Source organism: Protobothrops mucrosquamatus, unplaced genomic scaffold, assembly GCF_001527695.2.
Source record: "Protobothrops mucrosquamatus isolate PMUCROS unplaced genomic scaffold, P.Mucros_1.0 scaffold468, whole genome shotgun sequence".
In the NCBI taxonomy this organism is placed as follows: Eukaryota; Metazoa; Chordata; class Lepidosauria; order Squamata; family Viperidae; genus Protobothrops; species Protobothrops mucrosquamatus.
In genome coordinates, this window is record NW_015386789.1 from 494,381 (window position 1) to 511,488 (window position 17,108).

The window sequence follows — 17,108 nt, forward strand, 5'->3', positions numbered from 1 at the left end:
GGGCCGGCAGCCTCTCCCGAGCTCCTGCCTTCCCTGCTCCCTCCCTCCTTTCCTTCCCTCCTTTCCTTCGCCTCCAAAGCCGCTGCCAGCCGGGAAGTGTGCGGGGACCCCCGGCTTTTGCTGTTTTTGCTCCGGAGTTGTCCGCTGAACAAAGCGGATGCCTTGAATTCCTTCTCAGCCCAGCACGGGTTTGGCAGCGCTCGGAAGCCCGGATCGGCCAGGAGGAGGAGGAGGAGGAGGCAGCCCCTCGCCGCCGCTACCCCAGCCCACCTGATGCCCACGCCGGCCCCCAGCCCACGCCTTACCGGTCCTCCTCCCCGGCGCTGCCGCCGCCACTACCTTCCCTTCGGCGCGGCGCGCAGGAGCCCAGGGCGCCCCAGACTTTCTTCGCCTTCGTCTTCTCCGCCTTTCCCCGCTTTTCTCCTAAAAGGCCCGCCCCGGCTGCCGGGGGGCGCCCACTCCGCGGCGGCGGCGGCGGCGGCCCGCTCGGAGCTGCTGATCCGGCCCCGCGGACTGGCTGGCTGGCTGGCGAGCTGGGCTTCTCCTGCTGACAATGAGAAGCAGCGAGGAGCCGAGCCGAGAGAGCCGGAGCCCCTGCGGGCGGGCCTGACGTCAGGAGGCGGAGGCAACGGCCGCGACGCCTCGCTCCCTGGACGCGAGCCCCCGAGACGCCTTCCGCCCGCCAAAGGAGGCGGGAGCCCCGGCCGGACTCTCGGCCGGCCTTCCGGGGAGCGGCGCGCAGGCGGGCTTCGACGGACGCCGGAGGGGAATCCTGCGGGGAGCGGGCCGCCGCGGGCCCCGGAGTCGCGCACGCTTCGGCCGGGACGGGCGACCGGAGTTTTGGCTGAGCCGCAGCCGCGGAGAGGGTGCTCGTGGCTCGGCCTCTGCTGGAAACGCCGCCCTTGCTCAAGCCGCGCCGCCCAGCCGGCCTCCAGAATCCGCAGCGCGGCTTAGTTGGGTGGGCATCCTAGACGTGTGAACGCTGGGTCGCTTGGTTCCCCCGGGCTTAAATTCAATATATAAATCCGGCCACTGAGCGAACCTGGTTGGCTTAACGTTACTGCTGCTGTTGCTGGCTGATTCCAGCTCGCGTAACGCTTAGATTGCGGATTTGGGGAACTTCCTGTCTTTCGACGGTGTGAAAAAGTGCCCTAATTTTCAGCCCATGTGGTCAGAGAGAGCAAAAAGTGGGGTTGGGTCAAAGGTGAGCTAATTTACCCCTGGTTTCAATGGTATTGTTTATAAATTGACATATATGAAAATTGCCTGTAGATATGTTTATGATTCCTTATTTTATTATGCCTTTCCTCTGTTTTGGGCAACACATGAAAGGCCCCACTAACATTCTTGAGCAAGGAGTGAGGAGTGATTTACAGCAAAGAAAACACCTAAAGATCTTGAAGGCTGCTGATCATCAGGAGAGACAACATCAGTCAGAGCAGACAAATCTGATGTAGTAATCTTAAAATATTCACTTCCAGAGGCCCAGGGAAAGGGGTTAAAACAACAAGAATTGTATTGCTCAGGTGTGTAAGCTAACTGTTTAAAAACCGATTGCCTCAAGTAGGCAAAGTAGAGGAAATGTTTTTTTTTCAATTATTTAGACTATGTGAAAGACAGTTATAGAACAAAAGTAACAAAGGCAGTGCATTATTGTTTAGACAATTATATAGAAAGGAGGTAACATAATGTGTTAAGGGCCCCATTTCCTGGCTGTATTGCTAATTGGCCAAATATCTTACTCCAACCTATATTTCATCTGGATGTTATGTGTTTTTATTGTTTTAATCTTTCAGTATTTTTAATTGTAATATATTTTTTTGAATTGTAAGCTGCCCAAAGTCATTGATCGAAGTAGGCAGCTATAGAGATTGAATAAATAAATACTTTTTATTGCATGAAAGTAATGGATTGGTATGTAATTGTAACATTTGGTCAATATCAGTGTATTCCTTTGCTGCCACAGGGTCACTGTTTATTAGGGACAGTGACTAGAAAATAGAATAGTTTGTTATTAAATAGGAGCATCTTTAAACGTGCAGAGTTCCCAAGTATAATTGTTTTGTAATCCTTTATTTCAGGCATGTCAAAGTCGCGCCGTCAGGTGATGTCACGTGATGGTTTTGCCATTGCCGGCAATGAGATGGGCGCGGCTTCCACGTGACACATCCGGCCCATGGGCCCGCAGTTTGACACCCCTGCTTTATTTAAATCCTCAGGTTGATACTTAGCACATATTTTAAAAAGTCAGCACGTTCAAGACATAAATTCAACTTTTGAAATGCTGAGCCTTTTTAATACAATACATATAATTGGACATTTCTTCCTTATGGATATTTACTTTTCTTAAGAGATCACAAGGAGGCATGCCATTGTACAAGTTGGTTATTCTGCCAGTACACAAAAGGAGTTAGATAGAAGATAATGAAGAGAAGGACGAAGGGGAACATGATAGCAGTGTTCCAATATCTCAGGGGCTGCCACAGAGAAGAGGGAGTCAAGCTATTTTCTAAAGCGCCTGAAGGCAGGACAAGAAGCAACGGATGGAAATTAATCAAGGAGAGAAGCAACCTGGAAATAAGGAGAAATTTCCTGACAGTTAGAACAATTAACCAGTGGGACAACCTGCCTCCAGAAGCGGTGAATGCTCCAACACTGGAAGTTGTGTTTTTTTTTTAAGATAGTTTCAAATGCTGATTAATCCCAAATAGGCAGGAATAACTGATGATCAGAATCTAAGAAAGGGTCTTATGTTTTTTTTTGGTTGGTTGAAAAAAGTAAAGATAACTCGATAACAAACATTAGTCTATTAGCAATGCCAGTAAAGATTGAAAAGCCAAAATGCATCATTTTTTCCATGGCTGTTATTGACTCTGTGACTAACTTTTCTCCATGTGCTCAAACAATTGTGTTAGGTTGTCTTGCTTTTAATCTTCATGGCACTAACCATGACGCATCTTCACTTTACCTACTGCACTTCTTACCCACCCCAGTGGGGTTCCTGATGTACAAGGAGAGGCAGAGCCTGGGGGCAGAGTCAAGAGAGGAATCAGTCTGGAGTCCTTTCGTTCCTATAAGCAGTCTTAAGTTCAACCCCTTTTTAATTCCATTACCTCTTATCTAGTGCCAATTTAGTGCTGACCATTAGTTGACTAGATTCTTGTGTACAGACATGAGCAATAAATCAGCTTAACTACAGTAGTGGCCAAAATTGTGGAAACCTTTTGGGAAAAGTGTACAGTAGAAATGCCACCTTTGGTTAAGTTTCCACCAATTTTTCTTCTAATTTCTTTATAACTATATCCTTGTTCACTTAATAATACTATTTTACATCACTTTCTGTACAAGCAGTCAACTCTTTGCACCATTACTTTAATTTTATTACGTTTTACAAGTTCACTAAATGAAAGAAAACAAAAAAACCCAACCAACTTGATAGCGATCACATAACACACTGACAAATGTCCTCCTCTCAGTTTCAATACATGACATGGATAAGTGAATCCTACTGTGAGCTGATTGGCTCATTGCCAAAACAAGATGACACCTGATTGGTTCTCTAAAAACACTCATGCTCATTGGCTACAATCAGATGATACCAACCTAAGCAAGTTGTGCTTCCTTTTTCTGGTTATTTGGCTATAACCTTTCATAGAATACAGTACAGATAATTGAACAAACTATATTACATTACATTCTTGATTAAATTATCGTTCCATTGATATATACTTTTATGGCACTACTCCCAAAAAAAGTGTTATTATTAGCCATCAAACCTCAAAAATAAACTTTTCCCAAAAGGTTTCCACAATTTTGGCCACTACTGTAGTATTTAATGTGTGGTCCTGATTCTTCACGCCTGACACCCAACACCAAAAGCTTGTCCACACCTGTCCTAGGGGGGGTTCAGTACTATCATGCACAAGTAGTGTGCGATGCATGCAGAAGGGGCATTTTACAAAATGTAATGCCAGCAATTTGCCTTTTCTCAAAGCATTCTCTTGAAGGCTTAATATAGCTGCTACACAGTTTCCTTGGTGGGTATCCATGCATGGGTAGTGGCCCAGCCTCATTAATGCTTCCAATGCAAATGTCACCTATGTAAGTCTGCACACTTCAAATTAAAAAAAGTTTGCAAGGCAATGACATACTTAATCTGGCAGTTAACTGTCCAAATGTAAGAACTTGTCCTTTTAGACAAGGTTGGGTTGGCGTACAATTCCCATGTTGTCCAACGCTGGTCTGTTGTTATACCATATATGGGAAAAGAATCATTCTAATAAGCTCAATACTGATATTAGACCAAGGGAAAAAAATAGAAATCTGAAGAAGGATATTTGTAGCTTAGGGCTGAAATGAGGGGTCCTTGGTGCTGTCTGAGCTTGGTTGTTTTCGTGCAGATGTTTCATTACCCTAACTAACATCATCAGCACTGATGTTACCTAGTTTAGGTAATGAAACATCTGCAAGAAAACAGGCAAGCTCAGAGAACACCAAGGACTGCTCACTAGAAATCTGATTTATGGTACAATCATCTCAGATTAATTCAAAACATCCTGTGCATAACCTAGTAAACACATTTCCTCTCATCAAGAATTAGATGCTGGTGCAATCAGATTACTCTGATCCATGTGTGAGAAAGAGTTAACAGCAATCTTAGGATAACCTTAGGATAATTATTTCACTAACAAAGTTTAATGTAACTTGAGCATTGATTCACTTTTATCATGCTAATTGACTAATAGAGAAGGAAGGAGGTGAAAAATCAGAGATAAAAACCACCTGGTCAGCAGGAATCTGGCTTTTTGCTTCTACAACTGTGGGGACTCTTAGAACGAAAAGAAAGCTGCTTAAGCTTCAGGAAGTCCTAAAGCAGGGCTGTTCAACCTTGGCAACTTTAAGATCTGTGGACTGTGGACAACTCCACAAGTCTTAAAGTTGTCAAGGTAGAATACTTCTGCCTTGCACTGTGCTTTTTGTACCCTGAAAATAAACACAGCTTTATTTTAAAGCAAAAAAATGAATAATACATTAATTTAAATCAACTTCTCCAGTCTTGGAGATTTTTTTTTAATCTCCCTCATTGCCCCAATGTTTAATTGTTTAAGGCCTATAAACATTGGTTGTTTTCCTTTTATCCCCTTTCCTTCTTTTCTTGATCAAATCATAAATCACATGTACTCAGGACCCAACATAGAAAAGGGCAGGAAGGTTGTGAGATTTGTGGCACATTAGCACAATGACTGTATTCATGCATTAAAAAAGATGCCATGCATATCTTAGTATTTTTTGCAGGGGCTTCACTGATTTCTAAAAGAGAAAATAGCTTATTTCCTCCCCCACGACCTTACATTTCAAAATGCAGATTTTATTTACCATATGCTGGCTTAGCTACCTCATATGGTTGGTTTTTAAATTCTTGAACTAATGGAATGTATGCAGGAAGCAGAAATTATGTTTAAAAAAAATAGGCATCATAAAATCTGTGACTCTCCTAACCAACCTTTGTTGGTTCCCATGTTTTAATATGCTAGAGAGGGCAGAGCAAAAATCTATTCAGTGGATTAGATAAGAAAAATTCACACCCTTTTGTGTTCAAAGCCAGCTAACCTAAACCATCTTGTGGCAGCTGCTTCAAAGCTGCATTATTCGTTTCTTTGCTAACTCAGCATAGGGTATGTGTTCTTTGCATGCTTCCCACCCTGATATATAACCCATTTAATTCCTAAAGAGCTCTTAGATTCAGCCTCATCCTTTTAGTTAATAGCTTATTTCCCCTTAAAGTATTCACAGTATAATATAACCCAGACTCCATCAAGCAACGACTTTCTAAGCTCATGAAGGAAATGGATAGAAATTCCCAGCTGATTTTGTACTGATCAGTACCCTCCCCCATCCCAATTCAGAAAGTGCTAAATCCTGAAAATCTTATTCTCAAGCTTCAAGGTGGAAAAAAAGGTTCCCATTTTGGGTATCAAACAATAAAATCACTTTAAAATTTATTTTCATTTATTCATTCAATTTGTATGGCTGCCCATCTCAGCAAGTGACTCTGGGTGGCGAACAATCTTAAAATAAGCCATTTTCTATCATAAATATAAAAAGGAAAAGCACAGCAGCCAAGGACACTGTCCTAATCAGTGGTTGTTAGCACAACCAAGAGAGTGGACCCTTCACACACTCAAGCCCCAGGTGCAGAACTAGGTTTATAAGGGTCTTATGAAAAGCCAAGATTTCTAATTTCTACAGGGAGAATGTTCCCCCAATCTCATTTCAAATTAGCAGAGCCCTCTGTCACTTTGGGGTTTCTACTAGATACATCAACTGCAAAAAATGTGGTAGATGCATACACAGAAAAACAAGAGAGTGACAGAATCTAGAATTAGAAGGATATTTGTAAGTAAAACTCATTCAATATAGCAGCCAACTGACTTTTTCAATCTCCTAATAATAGTCTCTCAATGCAACAAATTGCATGCAAATAGCGCCCTCTCCTAGTAAGAGACAATTATTTCATTCACTAACATTTCTGGTTTAAATTGAATTGAAATATGACTATTTTCCTTTAGGCTCCAAATGTGCAAAACCCAATTCATAATAAGACAGAGTTCCTGTGTGTCTACTTTATTGCTCTGCATGCAAACAGAAAATGATCTATAGATATCCAAGCAAACTAACTCTACAATAAAACAGATGGTCAATTTTTCTTCCTGCTGGAGCTGAACATGCAGAAATCCTTCTCTTGACACACCAACAGGGTGAGCCAGATCCAGCCAATTTGTTCAATCGTAATTAAATTTAATGCAAATAGAACCAGATGTATTGTTCTTTTTTTGTCTTGACCTTGACTGTTTCTTTGGTCTGGCAACTCTGGCTTCTGAAAGTATAAATCTGCTGTGCTGTCATCTAGAGATCAAACATGCCCCTTGTCTCAAAATAAGTCACACATCTCTGCCTTTGGACATGTTAAGGTCATTTCCAGGTTTCTTAAGTGGAAACAGTTGTCTCTGCTGACTGCCTCATCCTGAAATGCTGATTTCAAATCTTCTGGGTCTCTATTATGTCAGGGATCAGATGTTTTTCCTTCCGACAGTTAAGATTTGTTGATGTACAGCAGGGCTCTTCAAACTTGGCCCTTTTATGACTTGTGGACTTCAATTCCCAGAATTCCTCAGCCAGGCACGCTGGCTGAGGAATTCTGGGAGTTGAAGTCTACAAGTCATAAAAGGGCCAAGTTTGAAGACCCCTGCTGTACAGTAAGTCCTCGTTCAGCAACTGCCTTATCGAGCGGCTGTTTGCAGTTACAACAATGATGAAAAAGTAGCTTTGCTTGAATTTATGACCTTTGCAAGTCTATAAAGCAAAGGAAAGCTGAAGGAAGATGACAAACACACTTAGCAGCCATTTAAAGACTGAGTTGCCAGTCCCAGTTGTGTGGTCACTAAATGAGGACTGCTTGAAGTTGGGCTCTAGTATCAATGCTGGGTTTAATATGTCATTGGTTTTAAAATAGAGCACTGATGGCGAACCTTTTAGAGACTAAGTGCCCAAACTGGAACCCAAAACCTACTTATGCATCATCAAGTGCCGGGTGGGTGTGGCCCATTGGGTGGGCATGGCTGCGGTGGTAACGGCAGACTGGGTGGGACTAAAAAGTTCAATCAATCAATTTCAACTTTGCAAGATCTTTTTTTTCCCGTGAGAAGTTGAAATTGACTGATTGAACCTTTTTTTTTTTGCACATGGCGGCGGAGTCCTAAAGCAAAAAGGTTTTATAAAACCCAGCTGAAGGCCTAGGACTGGGGCGACGGCGTGCGTGCCCACAGAGAGGGCTCTGAGTGCCACCTCTGGCACCTGTGCCATAGGTTCGCCACCACTGAAATAGAGCTACAACAGAGCACAATCAGCATTGCGGTGTGTGCTCTGCACCATTTCAACATCCATGGGGCAAAAAAGCACAATCAGTGTTGCAGTGCATGCTCTGCACCATTTCAACATCCATTCTGTTATACACAGACACACACACAGAGCTTCTATCACAACCTTGCAGTGCTGCTGTCATCATTTTGATGGCAGGAACCAAAGCTTTGGGTACCTTAGCTAAGGTGCATATTGTTGTATATTTGTAAAAAGAAAAAAAACTAAATAAAACAGTAAATTACATTAGGAAATTAAATTTGCAGAAGGAAACATCTAAAGCTCTCATTTTTTTCTGGAAGTTATCAGCAGCCATAAAGGAAGTGAGATCTGACCATGGGGAAAGTACGAAAGAGCTGTTAAGTGGGGGTTAAGTGGGAGAAGGAACAAACCATTAAGAAGGGATTTGGAGAAGAGATTATAGTAGGGGTGTCCAACCTTGGCAACTTTAAGCAATAGAAATAACACTTAGACTTATATACCACTTCATAGTGCTTTACAGCATTCTCCAAACGCTCAGCATGTCACCCCCGACAATCTGGGTCCTCATTTTACCGACCTCAAAAGAATGGAAGGCTGAGTCAACCTTGAACAAGTCAGGATCAAACTCCAGGTGGTGGGCAGAGTCAGACTTCAATTCTGCATTTTAACCACTATGCCACCACAGCTCCAGCTGGAATGCCTGGAGTTGAAGTCCACAGGTCTTAAATATGCCAAAGTTGAACACCCCTGGATTACAGAGTCCTGAGAAAGAGAGAAAGCGTGAGGAAGATACTTAAAATAACCCCACCTTGGTTTTGTTTAGTATCAGATGGGACAGAGAGAAACTGGGAGAGGTTTTCAGGATTCTTTTATTATCCTTTACAATAATAAAGTGTTTATGTGGGGTTCACTTTGAGTTAGTTTTTGACTCCTGGCAACTGCCTGGACTAGTCCCTACAGTTTTCCGGACAAGATTTGAGAAGCGTTTTGCCAATGTCTCCTTCCTAGGGCTGAGAGAGAGTGACTGGCCCAAGGTCATTTAGCTGGCTTTATGTCTAAGGCAAAACTAGAATCCAGGATCTCTAGACCAATCCCTTAATCTCTGCACCTAACTGGCTCTCAGTAGCATCCCTGAAATTCCTACCATGCCTGTTCCTTGACCTGTCCACCCTGAAGGGCTTGCAGCATGTACCAAATCATAGAAATAATATTTTGTTCGGATTTCTGCAGTTGAATCGTTGAATTGGTGGGAAGGCAATAAAGTCTGACAAAAATAAAACAGCAATAATTTTTCATGCTACCTACTTTGCTAGGGCCTTGACAGCTCGATCCAACATGTGAAAAGGTAGAAAAATCATTTCCAAACAGGACCATTCGTATTATAAGGTTTTGCATTTTTTAAAACAAAATATTTCCATACATAGAATTGAGAATGCTCTGAAGAAACATTATCTGCTCTAGACTGCATGCATTACCATTTTATCCAGGGTTAAACACAATTTAATAGACACACATGTAAGCACATCTGCCTTGTTTGGAAAGCTTATAAAAGTTACAGCAACCTAGACAAGAAAACAAAGGTTGAGGATTTGTTTTTGAGTTCTATGTCCTGGGGACAAAGTATTCACTTAATGTCCATGGTGTTCGCTTAACAACTACAGTGATTTACTTAAAGATCACTGCAAAAAAAGTTGCGAAACCAAATGTTGATGACCCGCTTAACAACCAGCATGATTTATAATCATAATTCTGGCCTTATGATCGTAAGTCGAGGACAGCCTATATTTGCCATTGCTACTACGGCTAAGGCTGAAATAACTGTATTATATTACTTTGTTGTTGTTGTTTTGGTGCATGAGTCAGTGTTGACTCTTGGAAACTGCCTGGACAAGTTTCAGAAGTTTTCTTGGCAAGATTTCAGAAGTGGGGCTTGCCATTGACTCCGTTGTATAACTGAGAGAGAGGGACTAGTTAAAAAAAAAAATCAACAACATAGATCAACACTTTTAAGATAAGACAGTGAATAATCATGCTTGATAAAACTTAGTTTGGATGATAATTCTTTAGGTCAATAGCCCAAAACCTAAACAGTCTTCCAGGTGAAATCAGAACACTAGGCCTTCTTCAAACCACAACTTTGTAACCTGATTTAATTCCAAAGCCATTAAGTGAGAAACTGCAGTCCATGGAAGAACATTTCTGGTTTGTGTACTCAGTTCTTGGAAAGGAGGAGCAGAGGGGGAGACAGAGAAGGGCTTATTAACATCTCAGCTAGTTCATGATTGTCTGAATGCAGCCAATGAGATCAAAGCAACAATTAAAGTCCTCAACCAGCAGCATCAAGCTCTAAGTCTAAGAGCTATCCACAGAACAGCAAAATGAAAATAGTCACAAACAAGATACATTAAATAAAATGGCCCAAATCTCAGGAATTCACTAAATCAGGGGTGTCCAACCTTAGCAACTTTAAGACTTGTAGACTTCAGTTCCCAGATTCTGGGAGTTGAAGCCCACAGATCTTAAAGTTGCCATTTATGTGCAAGATCCTAGGTCAGAAGGCAAAATACTATTGAGATTTCAGTGTTCTTATGCAAAAATTATAGGAACTGCATTGCTAAAATCTCAAGAACTCTGGTATTTCATGGATTCATTTAATTATTTTTAGTGCCTGGCACCTAAAAAAATTACCAACATCTCCTAATCCACCCCAGAGAACTTCCAAAACCTTTGTGCATAAGAGGTTAAAGTCTATGACTGGGAGCAGGGTCCAAAATCAAGATGGCTAGAAGCAGTTTTTAAAGTGCATTATTTTCTGAAATGCCTGCTTGAAATCTTCATTAAAGATAGTATATATAATGGGGTTAATCAGTGAGTTCAGATAACCCAACCAGGTGAAAACATCCATCAGGATATGAAGGGGCCAACAGGCTCCTTGGCAAATAGGGTTGACCAAGGACACCACAAAGAATGGCAGCCAGCAAAAAATGAACGCACCCAGAATAATCCCCAGGATCTTGGTAGCTTTCCTTTCTCGCGCAGCCAAAATCCTCTTTCTTTCAAGGATGGAATCGGCTAACTTGATCCTCACATGATTGATAACCACTGGTGAGCTCTGCGGATGGGAAGGTCCCTCATGAAGATTAGAGGTAACAGAGCAAAGAGAAGAACTTGCAGAGCCCGTGATCAGCTGGGCTGTGGTGAAACGCTTCCCGTACAGAGATGGTGGCTTAAGAATTCGGGATCGAGCAGTGATGTAAATCCTGCCATACAAGATGACCAGCAACACAGTTGGGATGTAAAAGGCACCACAGGTAGAATAGATGGTGTAGGAGATCTGATCTGTGTTGACCGTGCAAATGGTCAGCTCCTCGTGAGCCTTGGCTTGTCTCCAGAAAAGGGGAGGGATAGAGATGCAGATGGAGAGAACCCAAACTATAGCAATCATGATGGCAGCCCGGCGAGCCGTCCGGCGTTTGGTGTATTCGAGAGCATCCGTGATGGCCCAATATCTGTCCAAGGCGATGATACACAGATGCAGGATGGAGGCTGTGCAGCAGGTGATGTCCGAGGACAACCAGATATCACACATGACTTGGCCAAAGGTCCACAGGTGAGTGACCGTGTACACAATGCTGATTGGCATGACCAGAATGGACACAAGGAGGTCTGTGGTAGCTAGCGAGCCAATGAGATAATTGGCAGGAGTGTGGAGTTTTCTGGTTAAGATAATTGTGATGATGACAAATGTGTTGAAGAGTATGGTGGCCAACGTGATCAGAATCAGAGCTGCTGCCAGCAAAACCTTGAGGCCTAGCAACGTCCCTTCGTCCCAGTCACTTGCATTGAGAGATTTGTTAGCCGCACTTTGGAAAGTCAAGTCTGAAGACACATTGTACAAGTTCATTCTCAGCTGTGCTGGGTTTTCTTTGTCTCCTTTGCTTTTAAAATCATTGCATCTCTCAATTCTTGTTAAAAACAGGCTTTGTGGACAAAATCATCAAGGGCTGGGGTAAGAAGAGGCTGCTGTTAAACAGAAATCAAAATCACAACAAAAACATTAGCTGAGCCTGAAGAACAGAAAGTACTGTCAACTCTAGAGAAGATGCATTCACAAGTAAAAAGAGAAGACTACAATTTTCAGCCACGTTTATGGACTTATAGCCATAAACAGAGAAACAAGGTTTGTTTCAAAGAAAGACCCAAACTGGACTACTTGAGAGTTTAAACACATCAAGAAGCTAGCTGAGAGCTTCTATGTTATGGACTTAAATGGATTTAAATTTAAAATCTTTTTTATACTTTTGTCACCGTTTTTCTTCTTTTCTTTTTGCTTTGCATGTTTTTATTCTGTAATTCTTTTCAATAAAAAATATTTTTAAAAAATCTGGGAAGCTATCTGAACATACAGGATTCCCAAGGAATCGGATTTTCTAAAGAGGACAGCTTGGCTTTTTTACACTGTTAGAGATACAAAAATATTCTGAAAAATAATCTTGTTCTTAATCATATTACTGTAGGGGATTTGTAATCTGTAATCTGTAATCGTTATTTTGAAGTCAGAATAAGATTCTATGCATTGTGCAAGCTGTGTCCAATTTTCTTGTGAAGTCTAGATGAGTTAAGGAAAATGACCAAAAGATTAAAACAAGAATAATATATTTTACCTGTTCTTAGAGCTGCAGACAGACACTGGCTAAATTAACTGTCTGGAATAAAACACAACAGATTAGACACATATTTCAAAGTAAAGGACAGTAAAAAAAAAAGATCAATTTCTTGCATGCAGCCCTTACCTCTTCAATCAACTGTACCAGGGTAAAAAGGAGCAAAAATTAAATATAATCTCTCTGCCTGGTGGTACAAACTCCTGTCAACCCAAGGACTACAGATAGGCTTCTGTCAAAGAGCCCACAGCCCCAAAATAGGTGGAGCCTGGAATTTGGAGATAGGGGGAATAAAATGACCCAGGCATCATTTTTGCTCTTTAAACCTGGTTGACTTAAATAAAAATGTAAAAAGGGGAGGGAGATATAAATGTTTGACTCCACCCATTCTGAGATTACCCACTCACTCTGCAAATCACAAAACAGGATGCTGTAGGGCCTCATATAATGTTTATGGGGACATCCAAAAAGATAGCAAGATAGCAAGTCATGGGACTGAAGCTCACTTCCTTTTTATGGGTGTTGTGCTGAATGGCAGCCAGCTGAAGGCTTGCAATTTTGACTTCTTTGTCATTAAAACAACTTTATTGCATAATTTGTTTTGTCATCCGATGCCATCTTTTAAACTGAGTAATTCTGCTCAAAGTTCCAGCCCCAAGTATTTTTATGTTCTATAGACACATATAAGGAGAAAGAATGCGGTTTCCAAATTTTCTCAAGGTTAAAGGCTACCCATTAAATGGTTTTTCCCAGGCCTTGGCTATTCTTCAGAATGTCCTCCTGGTTTTCAGAGTCCAGTTAGGCATTCCTCAAGTTATGCAACAGGATGAAGGAGCAAATTAAGTCAATTGAACCTAAATCCAGGAAGAGAAATCATTGCCTAGATATTTTGTCAACTGTGGAAATATGTTTCCATTTTTGTTCACATTTAGCGTAACTGACTCAGGAGTGTGTGGGGAAAGTCTACAAAGACCTCCATTTTTACAGATCAACTTTTAAAGAAATATCTTTTTTAAAAAAAGAAATTATATGCCCAGAATCCCTTCCCTATAGGGCCAATGGCTGCTGGGAGTTATAGTTTATTATTAACAGGAAGACTGGATTTTCTCAGTCCTAGATAAGGCTTCTAAGTATGGACCTTACATAGAATTTCTTAGCCAAATGACAAAAATATTGCCCCAGTCATTGGGTGGTAGCAAAACTCTGGCATGGATGAATGAGTAACAATGGTTTATTGAGCCACAATTAAATTTTAGTTGGGTTTTTCTTCTTGTTGCTATAATGAAATGCTATGTTTTCATTTTGTTCATCACCTGGGCTTCTTGGATAGATGGGCAGACAATAAACTGAATTAATAAAAAGGATAAATAAATAAATTTAACATATTTTGTCTAAAAAGCCATCACTTTCAAGATTTAGTCAATGATTTCCATCTGTAAATGTTGAGTCCACCTCAATAGGGATCTGCTGTTGAGCAGCAGCTAACCAACCTGGAATGGTTCAGACAATCGAAACAAGCTACTTGTTTAGACGGAAAACCACACAGAGGGAACAACCGCACAGACATACCAGGATTATAAACTCATTATCATAAATAAATGAAGCCCTGGAGGAAAGCCACAATAAACTTTCTATATTTTTGCCAAAAGAACAAGAAAACCTGCATGAATGTATTCAGCAGACTTTATCACTGTTGAAAAGCAGATGCTTTTGAGCTGGGTTTTACTGCTCAGTTATCTGTGTTTTGTTTGTTTGTTTGTTTTATTTTTCAAATCAGCTACTGTCAGCCCATTCAGATAGGCTGAGTCAAGAAACAGGCTCATCAAGGATTCCAGGAATCTTCTTTATTGTAATAAAATAGAATAATAAAACTTTGGAAGTCTCTCTCTCTGTCCCACCTGATTCTAAGCAAAATCAAGATAGCATCGAGTTGCTTTCTCACACTCTCAGAGCTGTATAATCCTTTGTCCAAATGCTTCCTTATCAGGTCTCTCTGAATTTAACAATAAGGCCAGCCCTTCTTCATGCCTCATTCTTCAGAGGACAAATTATTTTATTGATCCTATAATATCTTCCTCATCTGAACCCCAAATGTATCTCTTTGGCTGAAAATCAACGTCAGGGGGCAGCCTTGCACTCCATTTTCAGTCAGTCAAGAGAAAGCCGAGCTTCAAAGCAATATAAGAAGAACCATGTTAGTCGATAGAAGCCAAAAATCAAAAGCAGTCTGACAGCACAATTTCCAACCAGCCAATTGTATTAAAAGGATACACATTTTTGTGAACTGAGGTTCATTTCATCACGTACACAGAGTACCCATTGACTGCAGATCACACAAGCTTGTGCCTCTTAATAAAACTTGTTACAGATAGTCCTCAACTTACAGCCATCCATTTAGTGACCACTTAAAGTTACAATGGCACTGAAAAAAGCAACATATGGCAGATTTTCACACTTACAACCCATTGCAGCATGTAATCAAAATTCAGACACTTGGCAACTGGCATGTATTCATGACTGTTGCAGTGTCCCGGGATCATGTGATTCTGTTTTGCAACCTTCTAACAGGCACAGTCAATGGGGAAGCCAGATTCACTTAACAACTGTATTACTAACCAAACTACTACAGTGATTCACTTAACAATTGTGGCAAGAATGGTCATAAAATGGAGCAAAACTCACTTAACAACTGTCTCGCTTAGCAGTGGAAATTTGGGGCTCAGTTGTGATCATAAGTCGAGGACTATCTGTTGTCAAAAAGGTGTTTCAGATTCCTGATTAAGAGTGAACAAGTTTCCTGATTTATTTGATAAGAAGTTGACAGGGAAATTAAGCATGAGTGGAGTGATAGGGTACTGCTAAGACCACCTAGTTCATAGTATAACTTTTGCAGCCCATGGTCATCTTTTCACATTCACATATTCCAAAGAAGAAAAATAATTTCCTGCAGCCAGTTCCAGTTGTGTGGATATTTTTCATAATTCAATGGCACTGACAGCTCATGAGATGAAGGAGCCAAGAGATCAGGCTGGCACTTGTTCAAACCCTCCCTTAGCCACAGAAACCCACAGGATACTCTTGGGCCCATTGCTCTCTCTCTCAGCCCAAATTCAAAGGGTTGTTATTGTGGAAGGAAATGGAAGGGCCCCCTTGAGCTGCCGTATGCATAGTGGAAGAGAAATTAAACTAGCCAGGCAGATTTTTTTTAAAAACCAGAAGATGGGAGATAGAGAAGATGGAAAGATGAAGTAAAGTTTTAGAACATGAACAATCTTGTAAAACCTAAACAGTTAGATTTAGGCATGGGAGACCAATAGGAAATTCAAGGTTGTAAGCTAGACTGAGACACTGAAAATACATCCCAGAAGAAGACAAGGGCAAAACACATATTGTAGCCAAGAAAACAACATAGATGTCACATGAAGTCACTGGGAGGCTTGCCCAAAGATGGTTCCCCACTAATGACTTACAGCAGGGAGGTCCAACCTTGGAAACTTTAAGACTTGTGGATTTCAACCAGCAGAATTCTCCAGCCAGTATGAATTCTGGAAGTTGAAATCCACAAGTCTTAAAGATGCTAAGGTTGGACAGACCTGACATAGCATCTTCTATAGGCTTCATTGAGTTGCTATAGCCCTAATGGGGATAAGTCTCACATCACTTCAACCATGGTCAGCTGAGTCAAATCCTATACAGCCTGTCAAGATTGCAGAAGTAAGAACTACTCCAACTTCAATTGGTGTCTCTAATGTTAGAGCCAGGAGTAAAATACAAAGTATTGGGAACTACAAGAGAACTGTCCAACCGTCCTCATGATTTGTTAAAGTAGAGTCTATTTGACTGGTGTGAAAATCTTCCTCCCACGTTTTATGCTATATACTGAATTGCAGTTTATGAAATAAGCTGTCAGCAGACTCATCTTTTATTTCTTGACTCCTCTTCATTTTATCCCTTTTCCAGCCTCACCATCTCTCATATCATGACACTAGGGCAGTGGTGGGATTCAGCCAGTTCGCACCACTTTGGCAGAACCGGTAGCTAATTTTTTGTTGCCCAGGCCCAGAATGGACATCCAGAAGTGGCATCCACACAGAGAACCGGTTGTTCACATATTTGAATCCCACCACTGCACTAGGGGATAGTGTTAAGTCTCTAGTGAGGATCCTCCCTATAGCACCTTCTAGTATCATCCAGTCATCATGGAGGTGAGCTAGAATCCATCCTCCTTACTGTTATATCAACGTAACAGTGGCTGGTCAGCTTCAGAAGATACTGTAAGTAACTAGCAGAGAAAAAAAACAGCCCCAAAATGATCAGGCTCATAAACAAATATGCAAAGAGTTAGCCAAGGGGTGGATGAGACTGGCAACCCTAAGGTTTGTTATGGGGGTGTGTGTGTGTCAAGCTTAGAAGTTCTTGGATTTCAGCATCAGCTTCCTAGATTTTTGGGTTCCGGGGAGGAAGTATCGCTGCAAAGGCACCACCAGGAGTGGACCTTGCAGCTTAATTTGACTCAACATGGGGAAACCTCAACCAGCTGGATGA

At 41.5% G+C, this 17,108-nt stretch overlaps 1 protein-coding gene across 1 annotated transcript; it reads right to left on the reverse strand.

Annotated features, from left to right (window-relative positions):
- Positions 1-10,681: 10,681 nt before the first annotated feature.
- On the reverse strand, positions 10,682-11,803 carry HTR1D (5-hydroxytryptamine receptor 1D). The gene has a single exon (XM_015816612.1). The coding sequence runs from the start codon at positions 11,801-11,803 to the stop codon at positions 10,682-10,684; it is 1,122 nt and encodes a 373-aa protein (XP_015672098.1).
- Positions 11,804-17,108: the final 5,305 nt, after the last annotated feature.

Bases quoted from the DNA above. Each gene is read 5' to 3' on its own strand.
- HTR1D (XM_015816612.1), bottom strand. From the start codon at position 11,803: ATGAACTTGTACAATGTGTCTTCAGACTTGACTTTCCAAAGTGCGGCT.